The sequence below is a fragment of the Mastomys coucha genome, unplaced genomic scaffold (assembly GCF_008632895.1).
Source record: "Mastomys coucha isolate ucsf_1 unplaced genomic scaffold, UCSF_Mcou_1 pScaffold21, whole genome shotgun sequence".
NCBI classification, from domain to species: domain Eukaryota; kingdom Metazoa; phylum Chordata; class Mammalia; order Rodentia; family Muridae; genus Mastomys; species Mastomys coucha.
Genome location: NW_022196904.1, coordinates 173,117,734 through 173,131,112, shown reverse-complemented (window position 1 = coordinate 173,131,112; position 13,379 = coordinate 173,117,734). Strand labels below are relative to the sequence as shown.

Below are 13,379 nucleotides of genomic sequence, written 5' to 3'. Positions count from 1 at the left end.
TTTTTTTTCTCTTTAGGACCAGGATCTTGGCTGCGATTCCATTGCCTCCAGCACTACAGCCTCACAAATAGCAGTCCAGGCACATCTATCAAGTACCTACTATGTGCCAAGAGGATGATGGTTGGGCTTTTCTGCCTGTGGAGGTGTGGTCTGGTGCCAGAAAACCAACAGACAGAGGGAAGCTCTCATCATGGAGCTGTGTAGCCCTCAAGGCTGTCAGCCTGGGTGCTTCCATGAGCTGGGCAGGGCTACAGCAACCCACATGCTCTGTAGACATGGAATTAAGAGTCCAGGCCTTCCCAGGAGGTGGTGGCACGTGTCTTTAATCCCAGGGCTCAGGAGGCAGAGGCAGAGAAATCTCTGAGTTCAAGGTAAAACCAGTCTACAGAACAATTCCAGGACAGCCAGGGCTACTCAGAGAAACCTGTCTTGAAAGACAAAAACAAACAAATGAAAAACCTAGAAACAAAAAGGCAATGACAAAAAACTGTGGTGTCTAAAAGCCCGGGCTCCATCCAAGACCTCAGCTCATCAGAGTTTCAGTCCAGCGGTGCAACAAGCTGTGTGTTCTTGGACAGCAAACTGTCTCTCTGGGATTGTTTCTTTACCTGTTTAAAGATGATGGTGGCAGCCTGTGGTTAATAGGATTCACCTGGACCCTGCACCTGATGCTCCTGGGACATGGTGCGCCCAGATGACCTTCTAGCTGCATCTCTTGAGTTCTCAAAAATAACCCCACAGCCTGTGGGCTCACTGTCAGACACAGGCTGCTCGCTGACTCTCAGGAACCCAGGTTTAGGCTTTGAGAATTCCACTCTTCACTCTGGGCTCCTCGAGCCTGCCTCTTAGAACAAACGACAGCAAGTGAGGAGCCACTGCACCACTGTAATGATATAGACACTGCAGAGGCTCCATCCCTTTCCTAATGGGCTGTCCTGAGGGCAACAAAAACCGGGGTTAAGGATGGAGCAAGTACGATGCACACAGAGCTCCTCGGTCTCTCTCTCCAACACTCTGAAAATAAGGGAGATACTGGGCTGGCGAGATGGCTCAGCAGGTAAGAGCACTGACTGCTCTTCCGAAGGTCCTGAGTTCGGATCCCAGCAACCACATGGTGGCTCACAACCACCCATAATGAGATCTGATGCCCTCTTCTGGTGCATCTGAAGACAGCTACAGTGAATTATGCTGGAGCGAGCAGGGCCTGGCAGAGGTCCTGAGTTCAATTTCCAGCAGCCACACACATGATGGCCCACGGTCATCTGTACAGCTACAGTGTACTCATACACATAAAATAAATAAAATAAATCTTTAAAAAAAAAATAAGGGAGATACTATCCTTGCAGAGGGGGGTAGGGGAGAGGGGGAGAGAATAAGAGTGCATGCATGGCCTTGTGGGGCCAAGCAATTTACCATGTAGCCAAAGCCCTGGGACACACCCCACCTTCCCCCATGAGAACCATAGGTCTACCCCTCTTGTCTGTGGCTGTCTAGGCCTGAGTGAGATGGCATTAGGAACCAGATGAATTATCAGAACACCATATTTTATCTTTCCCCACCACCAGCCATGGAGTTAGAAACCCAGAAGCCAGCCAGATTCTGACCAACACAGATGTTGGCCTACATCCACCATCAGGAATAGCCCTCAGACTTCAAGAAGAAGCTCTGCTGACTGTTTCCCTGGGACACTGAAAGGGCTATCTGAGCCCAAAAGAAATTCCCACTACATGAGAAACCATTAGTGTGGACATTATAAAGACACAGAAGCAAAACAGCAGGGAGATAAGGTATTACCTCTTTTTTTTGAAGACACTTTTGACACATGCTACAGTATGGATGAATAGTGAAAATATTCTACATAAGCATGGTGCCACATGTAATGCCAGCACTCAGAAGGCAGAGGTAAGGCATTCAACAATTCCCAGCCAGCCTAGACTACATAGCAAGTTTCAGCCCAGCTTGAGCTACAGAGACCACCCCTAAAAACCAAAGGGGCATAGCTGAGAGGTAGAGCACGTGCTTAGCATTTGTAAGGTCCTAGATGTCATTAAAAACTAAAGTACATTTTATTTTATGTGTATGGTTAGCCGGGGTGGAGTGGGGGTGGGGTGTTTGCTTTGTTTTGTTGAGGCGGATCTCAGTGTAGCCTATGCTGGCCTCAGACTTCCCATGTAGCCTAAAACTGACCCCAAATTTTCATTCATGTGCTTCCACTTCCTGAGAGGCCCAGCTTAACTAGGCTGCTTGTTAAAGGAGAAAGGTGACCACTAATTTCCAGGACTGAGCAAGGTTTGAAGTGGAAACATGGACCACAATGAACTCAGCCATGGGACCACTTAGGAGTCCTCAGCCCCAGGCCTCAGAGGCCTCACAGTATTAGATACACAGTGACAGGCAGGACAGCTCATTGTTTCCTTCTACTCCATCACTTTTCTCACCAGCCAGAACTCTCTACTTTCTAATAGAAAGCTTTTGAGGAGACCTGTTGGGGGTCCCACTCCCACCAAGCAGGTGACCTCAATAACCAAAGTAACACTGCGCTCTCTATGCTGTGCCTCTCTTACTCAGGAGAACTCAGTTGCTTTAGTGATTCCCATCCAGAAATAGATTTTCAACTAGATCTTTTATAGTTTTTCACCTTAAAAAGAGTAACCTTCAGTAATCTAAAAGGGGAAAAAAAATCACTGGATATGTCTTTGTCAAAATTCTGTAGCTCTGAATAGAAACCTTCTAAGCTCACAAAGTCTCCTTTTCATCCAGGTTCTCATTTCAGTCCTACAACCTCCCTGAGAGGTCAACAGAGAGGCAGTCTCTCTATTAGACTAACAGGGAAACTGAGGCTTAAAGAGATCAAGGGGCTTATCCAAAGCCACACAAACAACTAGAATGGAGAAAGGAAGAAAAGCATCCCCTCCAATGTCAGATGGAAGCCTGGATTGAGACCATGCAGCCATGAAAAGAATTTAAAATTATTTATCTAACTTCGTCCTCATAACTTCTTGCTGCAGTAAACTAGAAATAGTGTCATATATGTACATACATATATATGTACAGCTTATATATACATCTGTACGGAAAGAGAGGATGGACCAACATGAAACAAATGACCTGCTCTACAAAACCAATCACGAACATAGCAGAGACTAAATGCTCCTCCTTTTTGAATACATTTGACCTTGATGATTCCACATTTCTTGACCTCATCGCAATCAATACTTGACAGAGCCCCAAGCAGTTTTGATACAAGCTGCACCATAGTTCTGTGAACAAGGTAGGGTGCAAATACACCTTTGTTCTCCTTTTTAATAGCTGGATAAGAAAAAAAAAAGAGAGATAAAGAAATCTCTAGGTTTCTTTTCATCTCTGAAATCCTATGATTCTAAAAATGCTCTACAAAATCAATGGTGAAGAGGCCTGGAATCCACATCGCTTGACTTCCTGCCTCACATTCTATGTGACCACCTCTTCCCTGCCCTGTGAGCTACAGACTATGAACACAGAGTGCCCCTGCCTTGTTAGGACCTTCACAGTGGCACTGTTCTAAGGAGCTCTCTAGCTTCAGTACTTGTCTCCAGTATGAGGCTCCCACTCGGAATCATACCCCAGGCACTAGCAGGTATATCCACTCCTGGGTAAGGGGTATGCTGGTCCTAGGTCACTCAGGTTATAGCCCAAGTCCTTTCCTCAGGACACCTACTCTAACAGAGGCAGGCTCATTTAGATTTCCTAAGGATCCTACTATCTCTGTTACATGTTAATTCATTCAAGAAAAACTGACGAGGCACCTACCGTGTTAGGCACTGCTGTTGGCACTGAAGACTAAATCTCTGACTACACAGAGAAAAGTGATCCAGTCAGTGTTAGGTGATGCTGTGGATTATGTTAGAAGGGGATCCAGTCAGTGTTAGGTGATGCTGAGGAAGGGGATACAGTCAGTGTTAGGTGATACTGTGAATTATGGAGGAAGGGGATCCAGTCAGTGTTAGCTGATGCTGTGGATTATGGAGGAAGGGGATCCAGTCAGCGTTAGGTGATGCTGTGGATTATGAAGGAAAACAAACAGAACAGGGAAATAATGCCAAGAGCAAAGGAAGGGGGGATGATTTTCCAGAAAAATGGCCTGGGAGGGCTGAGGTGAAGATAGAACCATTTCAGACTCCAAGGGGCTGAGAAGGGGAATGAAGAGAGCAGATGCCTAAAGACAAGTCAATGGGTACCTTGTAATCCACCAGCAGGATGCTGAGTGAGCCGGGGAGTCACAGGAAGGGCTGAGCAAGGGAGAAACAAAATCTGACTTACAGGTCACACCATCACTTTGGCTGCTGTGACAGTCCGTGGGAGACAAAGGAGGAGGCAGGAAGGTCAGCTGAGAGGCTGATGGTACCTTGCTTAGCCAGGGTCAAAGTGGTACAGAAGGGAGAGTGTCGGGTGCAGAGTACACTGAGGGCAAAGCCAGTAGGACTTATTGATTAAATGGATATGGAATTTGAGACAAGTGAAACTTGAGAGTTTTGGAGGCCTGGACAACTGAAGAATGAAGTCACCGACAATGGAGAGAGAAACAAGTTGGAGGGTAAAAGAGGAGTGGGGATTCAGTCTGGCTTAGATATGTAAATGTGAGAAACCTTTGGGAAAAAGAGGTATAGACAAACAGGAAAATCTTCAAGGCTGGAACAGAAGAGGATGGGTTGAGATTACAAACACAGGAGTCACTAGCATATATAATATATAACTATAAGCAATAAGCATGGTCAAATGGATGATCATGTAATTTTCTTGTATTTACTGTCTGTGTGGCCAAGGACCATGCCTGTCCACAAGCAGCAAGGTGCCTCATGATCATTAAATGTTTCCTGAGCAAATGGAGAAGCTGTTCAATTACTTCTTTAAGACTAGCCACAGCCTCCACAAGAAACAGACGCCTTCCAACCACAGTGCCAAGCCCAGCCAGGCTGAAACAGGGCCTGGGGCTCTCCCCTCTGAGCCTAAGAGTCCAGAATGTAAGTGGATCCACCTGGCACATCATAGGGTCAGACATTTGGGTTTTATCCCTGCCACATTCTCACAGGGTGGGGCCTGTTCTGCCACCTCCATTTCTCTTTGCTACGGCTGTGGACCCAGTTGCTTCACCCGGTTCTTGGTCAGGATACTGATCTACCTGAGGAACTGTGTGGGAAGTACTCTCCACAGGAGTAAATCCTCTAGTAGTCTTCGAAGCATTCAGGATAGCCAGGATTTAGACAAAGGGAACCTGAGCCTACTCAGGGTGCATTGGGAGCAACAATTAAAAAGTATCTTTAGGGGGCTGGTGAGATGGCTCAGTGGGTAAGAGCACCGACTGCTTTTCCGAAGGTCATGAGTTCAAATCCCAGCAACCACATGGTGGCTCACAACCACCCGTAATTAGATCTGACGCCCTCTTCTGGTGTGTCTGAAGACAGCTACAGTGTACTTACATATAATAAAATAAATAAATCTTTTAAAAAAAAAAAGTATCTTTAAAGGGGGCTACACAGTAAGAAAAATGAAAGACTATGTCTCAAAATTTATTTAAAAATGCATTAGCTTCTTTGATAGCTGTAGTTGTTACTACCCAAGGAAAATTTAAAACGTCACTAAACAGTGAAGAGTATTATAGATGCAGGATATTCTTTTTCCCAATCATCAGCATTCAAATAGTTCCAAACGAAAACTGCAGTAAATATGGCTAGAAAATCATACTTATTGTGAGGGCTCAGAGGTGACTTAGCAGTCCACAGCACTTGCTGCTATTCCAGAGAACCTGAGTTCAGTGCCTGGCACCCACATTGGATGGTTTACAACTGCTGGTAACTCTAGCTCTGGAGATCCTGCACTCTTCTGGCCTCTGTGGGTACCCATAGACACAAGCACAATACACGTAAGATAAAAATAAATCTTAAAATAGTATTTACCTCTATTATAAAAAAAACATAGTGACAATCTGGCCAGCAAGATGGCAGTGGCTGAAGAATCTTTCTACCACCACTGCACCTGTGTTTGTGACTGCCACAAACTATGTGGTAGACAGAGAGAACCGACTCATGCCAAATGTCCTCTGCCCGAGATTCTTTGACCAGGGGCATTGAGTCCCTTTCATCTGTCAAATGACTGAGAAGACAGAATTAAGGACAAAGGGTACCATTGTGAGGTACATTCCAGTCCAATAACTCCAGTCTGGAACAGCCACCTTTAAGGAGACGATAACACTGCCCTGACAGCCTTCAGTGACTCTGTCCCCTCTGGCAAGGTAGAAATGTGGCTCAGAGAGGCCCACTGAGACGCCCAGACTTCACGCTCTTCCTCTTGGATTTCTTGTTTTGTTTTTTGAGACAGGGTCTCATCATGTATCCCTGGCTGGCCCCAAACTCACAGATCCTCCTGCCTCTGCATCCAGAGTACTAGGATTCACAGTATGTACCACCATGCCTACCTTTCTTTCTCTCTGTTTTGCATGTGTTTTTGTGTGTGCATCCACATCCACACACATGTATACACTGTCCCAGACACGAGTGTGGAAGTCAAAGATGAACACTCAAGAGGTTGTCCTCTCCTTCTATCATGCAGGTCTCAAGGATTAAACTCAGGTGGTCAGGTTTGGTGCCAAGTGCCTTGACCTGCTGAGCAGCCATCCAGTTCCAAGCCTCTGTTCAGGGTTTCGTCCCATTCAGGACAAAAGAAAGCAAAAGTTATGGTTCTGTTATGGGGAAGGGTCAGGTACACCCTGAACCCAGTGCTGGGGGTTCAGTTACACGTTATAGGCCAGGAGTCTACCTCTGAACCACCCCCTACTTCTAGGCATCAGTCTGACAACCTGAAACTATGTCCCTGTCAAAAGGTAACCCACAGATATCATAGGATGCCAAGTACATGCTGTGAAGTTAAGAGGGATTCCTCTCCTTGTACCAAGTCTGTCATCCATCAGAGTAGCCCTTGGCTTTGGACTTTATGAATACAACTATTCATAGTAGGGTCCACAGAATTAAAAGGACCATTCACTAGCAGGCTAAAAAAAAGTTGAGATATACTTCAGCAAAATGTTTGCATAAAAGATTAAAGTGGCAGAATGAAGTCAGGTTAGCTTTCTACAGTAACAAGTGCTGAGAGCTTCCTCTGTAGGAGCCGCTGTGCTCAGTGCTGTGTGCACACATAGTTGAGTGAGTGAGTGAGTGAGGAACAGAAACAGACCAACACACAGGAAAAGACAGAAGCCAGGTCTCCAGGCTTACAGCGTTGGCTGCCGATAGAGGATTGTGAACTTCAAAGACATGACTAATAATATAGAACAGATAATTGTTAACAAAGTGGCACCGTGGTACTGCTAAGTGTCTTCAGGAGTTCTCAGAAGCAACCTTTCCGCTGGGGAGGGGGCTCGAGGGGCAGGCTGCTTCAAGGGGATATGGATAGGAGCAGAGTATGTGATACAGATGTATGAAAATGTCGAAAAATAAACCCATTATGTTGTGCACTGATTTAAAATAAAAACATTTAAAAGTAGGATGTGGTGGTAGACTCCTATAATCCCAGGACTCAAGGCTGGAGAGTTCAAAGCCAGGCTAGGCTACATGGCTACACTAGGTACATAGGGAATTCTAGGCCAGTCAGTTTACATTATATTGCAGTGTCCTATCTCAAAAGAAAAGAAATGAAGACAAAGAGGAAGGATGGATGAGTTTGGTTTTTGTTGTTGTTGTTTTTTGTTTTTGTTTTTGTTTTTTTTCCAAGACACTGTTTCTCTGTATAGCCCTGGCTGTCCTGGAACTCACTCTGTAGACCAGGTTGGCCTCCAACTCAGAAATCCACCTGCCTCTGCCTCCCAAGTGCTGGGACTAAAGGCGTGCGCCACCACTTCCAGAGATGGATGAATTTGGGATTTGAGGTATACTCTGGTATATGTAACCATTACTGGCCTTAATGTCAGGGAAGAGGAAGCAATCTGGCTCTAAAAGGACCCCGCCAGATTTGTACAGTCTTGAAAGTTAAAGGCCTCGTAGAGGTAGAAGGTACTGAACATAACTACAGTCTGGATACACAGTGGCTTCTAGATGAAGTGTATGCAGGTATGAAATGAGCTTGCCCTCCCTGACGCTCACTGCAGCCTGGGGAATAGCTGGGCTTGAGATGGCTTGGGAAAGGGCATGTCTGTAAGACCCAATGACGATGATGGAAGGACTAGCAGGCCCCTGTGACAAGCTAACAGAAAGCTGAGGACAGGACAGCGGGTAAAGAAGTACAGAACCTGTTGTGGATAGGTTGAGCCCCAAGATATCCACAGTACCAATGTCTCCCTAGACATGGGGGTCTGGGAGTCAAGCTTATCAGCTAACTAAGAGACAGAGGGGTCTTTCTGATGGACAAAGAATTGTGCAACTAAGTAAGCTATCTCTGGGAGAGAGTGTAATGAGGAAACCCAGAATGTCAAACTGAACCACTGGTGTGTGTATATATATATATATATATATATATATATATATATATATATATATATGGCAGGTAAGGGTGGGCAAGAAAAATCGGAGAGTGGAGATGCAATTCAGTGGCAGAATGCTTCTGTAAATTCCTGACCCTCAACACTGGAAGAAAAAAAATGATAAAGAAAGAAAACCAGGTTAAGGATAGCAGAGATAGAAAGCAGTGTGGAGTTTGAGGTAGGAAAGGGTGGGCAACCATGAAAATATGAGGCAAGATCAAGGATGGAGCATACAAGAAATAAGTATTTGCTGACTGCTTGGTCGAATCCATGAATGAATGAATGAATGAATGAACGAATGAACAAAAGTCCTGGTCAGAAGAAAGGACAGGGTTGCTTTCAAGAGGAATTTGTAAGTTTTACTCTATCCTCCCATAGAAACGTTTCGTTTCTGCTTGCACAAGTCATGGTGTCCAGCACACACACATCCTTCCCCGCTTCCCCTCTGGCTCTCCCCATCCTCCTTCCCAGTTTACACAAGCAAAACAACACACCTTCAGTGTCAAAGCAGACAGGAAACTCCAACTAGAGTTTCCACTTCATTAACAACTGCGCCTGTGGCTCCTCTTACATAAAGGGGTATGTGGTAACAAGGGGGAAGAGACTGGATTCCAACCCCAGTTGCACTTCTAACTCACTGTGTGACTTAAGGGAAGCTGCTCAACCTCTCTGGATCTGTGTTTTTACATAAAAGTGAGGTAGATCTGGAAATTCAGACCAGTGTTGACGGTCTTTTTGTGCTCCACAGTTTATCATTTGCATAAGTTCCTTGCAACACCTCCAGAGAAGAAAGTACAAGATAGGGAAATGACCCTCAAACGAAGCGCCAGAACAGGACCGTGTACCAAGAAAGTGAGACCGCGATACTGGAGCTTCGAAGATCGACAGAGAGCAGCTCCCATTCTCATGGCTGAGAGGGATCCCATTCCAAGAGCTGAGAACGCTCCTTACAAACACGAAGGCGACGCTCACCCCGCACCCCACCTTTCCTAGACTCCCAGACAGCCAGGAGGCTCCAGAAAGCCCTGTGGAGAGGTGTGGGGGGGAAATAAAGATTCCTATTCCATGGTCCTGCACTGCTTTTACAAGTCGGATTCCCGCAGACAACGACCTGCAGCCCGATAATGACACAGTGACTCGCTGGAATGAGTGACTGGGTTCGCCTCGATCGCTCCGACTTCTGGGGACGCAGGCTGCCCACGCCGCGCCCCGACCCGGCCGACCCTAGCCGGGGCTGCCAGCCCAGCGGCGCATTCGCCTGGCCCCCTCCGCCAGCCTCGTCGCGGTCTGGACACATTTCCTGCCCCCGCCCCCATCCCCAGCTTCCCGGTGGGAGTGAGTTGGCCTCCCAGCCGGGTCAGCACTCGCAGTTACCCCAACTCGCTTCCCAGACAGCCCGCGCCGGGGAGGGCCCCGTCTGGCTCCGAAAAGCCGTGGGGGAACCCAGGCGCCGGGCGCCGAGCGAGGACGCTCAGGAACCCCAAGGTTCGGGCAAGGCAAGGGCCAACTGGCAGCACGCCGGGACCCCGTTGCCTTTCCCGGCGTTACCTGCTCGCTTGCGGGGGTGTCCCGGAGCAGCCGGCCTCTCCCGGCGCTGTCTCCCCACGCAGTTGCCCATGCTGGCTTCTCAGCCGGTCCCCATGCACCAGAGGCGGCGGTCGGCCGGCTGCTCCACGCTGCTGCCCCGAACCGCGGCGTCCCAGGGTCAACGGCTCCCGCAGCCCGACATCGGGAGCTCCTGGATCTCCCCTGGGGTGCGCTCTGCCCGACGCCGGCTTCACCACAAACTTTGCGGGTCAGGGGAGAGGGAGGTGGCCAGGCCAGGGGGGCCCGCGACAGTGACCGGCCAGAGACCAGCCTGACTGGAGGGGCGGAGGGAGGGGGCGGACACCGCCGCAGCTACTCCGGGATCACTCGGAGCTCCCAGCTGGGGCCGGCCCCCCAGAGCCTGTCACTCACCTGCCTAACCCCGCCCCGGCCCGGCCCCGCTCCCTTCCTCCCGCTCGGGGTGCCCGCGCCACGGTCGCCAGCCGCCCCAGGTGCGCATGTGACCGACGGCACCGCCCCTCGTGCCGGGCCTGCTTTTCTCATTGGCTTCTCCTAGGGTGCGTACCGCCCCTCGGCCCCACCCAGCCAGGTGCCCGCCCCGCCGTCCGTCTCCCGGGGAGAGCGGCCGGGAATTAGGAGCCCTCCACCGCCCCGGCTGCGTTCCCAGCAAGGCACTTCCCCTCCCCGAGCCGCGCCCCGGCCCAGGCCCCGCCCTCTGGGGGCGGGGCCGTTAGGTCCCTTAAGGAACCGCCTGGCCCAGAGCCGGTGGGCACGTGACCTGCGAGCGCCCCGCCCCTGGGAGCTACGCCCAACTATTGGCCACGGAGGCGCGTGCGCGGGGAGACGCATCTCGTGGCCACACCCACTCCCCCCTCCCACAGTCTCTGGCTAGCGTCATGGCTGCCGCCACCGCTCTGGAGGAGGCAGCGGCGCCTATGGGCGCCCTGTGTGGCCTCGTGCAAGACTTCGTCATGGGTCAGCAGGAGGGGCCGGCTGACCAGGTGGCTGCAGGTATGGCAAGTAGCGCCGCGAGGCTTCTGCAGGGGCCGGACCGCAGGAAGCGGCCTCAACACCCGCGCGCGGCGGGAAGGGAGTGAAGGGCGAGGTGATTGTGATTGGTCCTCTGGCCGCTCGGCACCCCCCACGAGGAGCGCTACTGCCCTGACAAGTTGGAGAGTCGCTTGGCATCTTCCTTAACGCTTTCTTTACATTTCGCATCTCGCTGTAGTCCCTAGAGAATCATTCCATTTCTCTGAGAGTAAGAGACTTGTGCAAGGCACAGACCAGGCCAGAAGTGGAGCTGGGACTGAGATTCGGGTGTTCTGGTTCAAACCCGGTGCTTGCACCGCAGGACCGCGTTGTTTGCGGAGTGTTAGGGTGAGAAGGTCTGGGTTCCGAGGGTTACGCACTGGCCGGCCTCCTGCCATCCTGGAAGTAGCGTGCGCTCCAGCTGTCTGAGTGGCTGTAATTGGATGGAGGAGGGGAGGAGCCAGTCTGGCTCTAGGTCGGTGGGCGTGTAGATGACTAGTGTCTTTAAAGCTTCACTTGTGTGTCTTAATAGGCTTTAAAAAAAAAAAAAAGATTTTATTTATTAATGTTATGTTTGTGAGTACGCTCTCAGACACAACAGAAGAGGGCACTGGATCCCATTATAGATGATTGTGAGCCACCATGTGGTTGCTAGGAATTAAACTCAGGACCTCTGGAAAAGCAGTCAGTGCTCTCAACCGCTGAGCCATCTCTCCAACCCCTAGTAGGCTTTCTGATAAATTAGATTTATGACTTTTTAATGTCTCATTATTTATCCTTCTTCCCAGAGTTCCAATTTCCGGAATCTCTTAGTTCCGAGTTTATCCAGGATTTGAACAAATCCAGGGGCCTCCTTAGAATTCTTTCTGAATGTCGAATGTTAGATCTTCAAAGTCGGGCTTAAGAAACAGAACACAAAATGGATATAGATGCGGGTTTTTAAAAATTACGTTTGGAGGGCTGGAGAGATGGCTCAGCGAGTAAGAGCACCGACCACTCTAACGAAGGTCCTGAGTTCAAATCCTACAATCACATGATGGCTCACAAACACCCGTAAGGAGATATGATGTCCTCTTCTGGTGTGTCTAAAGTCAGCTACAGTGTACTTAGAGATAATAATAAATCTTTTTTAAAAATTACATTTGGAAGTTCATAGGAGAAGTTTGCAAATTGAACAGATTAATTTTTAGAGTATGTGGGAAATGAACTGCTAGAAATATATGTTGGTCCTTAGCAATAGTCCACATTCTCTGCCATTCTGTTATTTCTGAGCACATATTTTTTACCCAACATGAAAAGAATTGGGGACAAAAATATAAGATGGCTATCAAAATATTATAATTAGTAAGAGAGACAACTGTGTTGTAAGAGGTAAGTATATGGTTCAGAAGCATCAGGAGGCAAAAATGCCTGCTATCGCCTGGGCTTGGTAGTGCATTCCTTTAGTTCTGGGATTTGGGGTGTGTGTGGCAAGTCTTCTAGTGAGTTCTAGGCCAGCCTCAGCTACAGTGTGAGCCCCTATCTTAAAAAAGAAAAGCCCTGGTACTTGCTTAAGCTTATAACATTTTACAGCTTAATCAAGTATAGTCTATTATGGGATATTTTCAATGCCATTTTCCCCCAGATTTTACTATGGAGATTTCCCAGCATTTAACAAAATCTAAAATTTTTTATTTTTATTTATTTATCTATTTGTGTATTGTCTTTTTAGACAGGCTCTCTCTGTAGCCCTGGTTATCCTGGAACTCACTCTGTAGACCAGGCTGGCCTTGAACTAACTCAAAGATCCAAATCCCTACCCCCTGAATGCTGGGATGAAGGGTATGTACTTTAAATTTAAAGAATTTTTAAAGATCATAGACTCACTACTTAGAGCCTATCACTAACATTTTTTCTTTAATTTGAATTATCACAAACCTACCCATTTAAACTGCAGAAATTAGTACATTTATCTCTAAGTTCTTTTGCGAGCTTATCATTGACTAGTGTTTGCTTTTGGTTTATTTGGGGGTAAAATTTAAATCCAATGAACTATATCAGGAACATTGTTTTTCACAGAAGCTTATATATACTTAATCCCACCCCCATACCAAGGTAGATGTTACTATATTAATGTTGTTCTTCCACATTTGTGCACTCTGGGAACAGTAATTTTGGATTTTATGGATGCATAACACATCTTTAAAAGATAAATAACTGTGTTCATCTTATTTTTTCGTAAAATACTTTATGTCTAAAGGGGGGAGTGATGGGTTTTGAGTCGCGGCAGGAAGCGTCTGCAGACACCAGGCCCAAACAGTTCCACGTGTAAGAG

At 48.0% G+C, this 13,379-nt stretch overlaps 2 protein-coding genes across 3 annotated transcripts in view; one reads left to right on the top strand and one right to left on the bottom strand.

The window, feature by feature from the left end:
• Window positions 1-10,768, bottom strand: part of Ubtd1 (ubiquitin domain containing 1) — a 54,602-nt gene extending 43,834 nt beyond the window's left edge. Inside the window, exon 1 of the mRNA XM_031390340.1 lies at window positions 10,037-10,768. Within this exon, the coding sequence (XP_031246200.1) occupies window positions 10,037-10,106 (70 nt within the window). The 5' untranslated portion in view covers window positions 10,107-10,768. The remainder of the gene's footprint in view (window positions 1-10,036) is intronic.
• Mms19 (MMS19 homolog, cytosolic iron-sulfur assembly component) overlaps window positions 10,479-13,379 on the top strand; it is a 37,873-nt gene continuing 34,972 nt past the window's right edge. For both annotated transcript variants that reach the window (XM_031390328.1, XM_031390327.1), the window contains exons 1-2: window positions 10,479-10,593; window positions 10,918-11,047. In XM_031390328.1, the coding sequence (XP_031246188.1) occupies window positions 10,933-11,047 (115 nt within the window). In that variant the 5' untranslated portion in view covers window positions 10,479-10,593; window positions 10,918-10,932. The remainder of the gene's footprint in view (window positions 10,594-10,917; window positions 11,048-13,379) is intronic.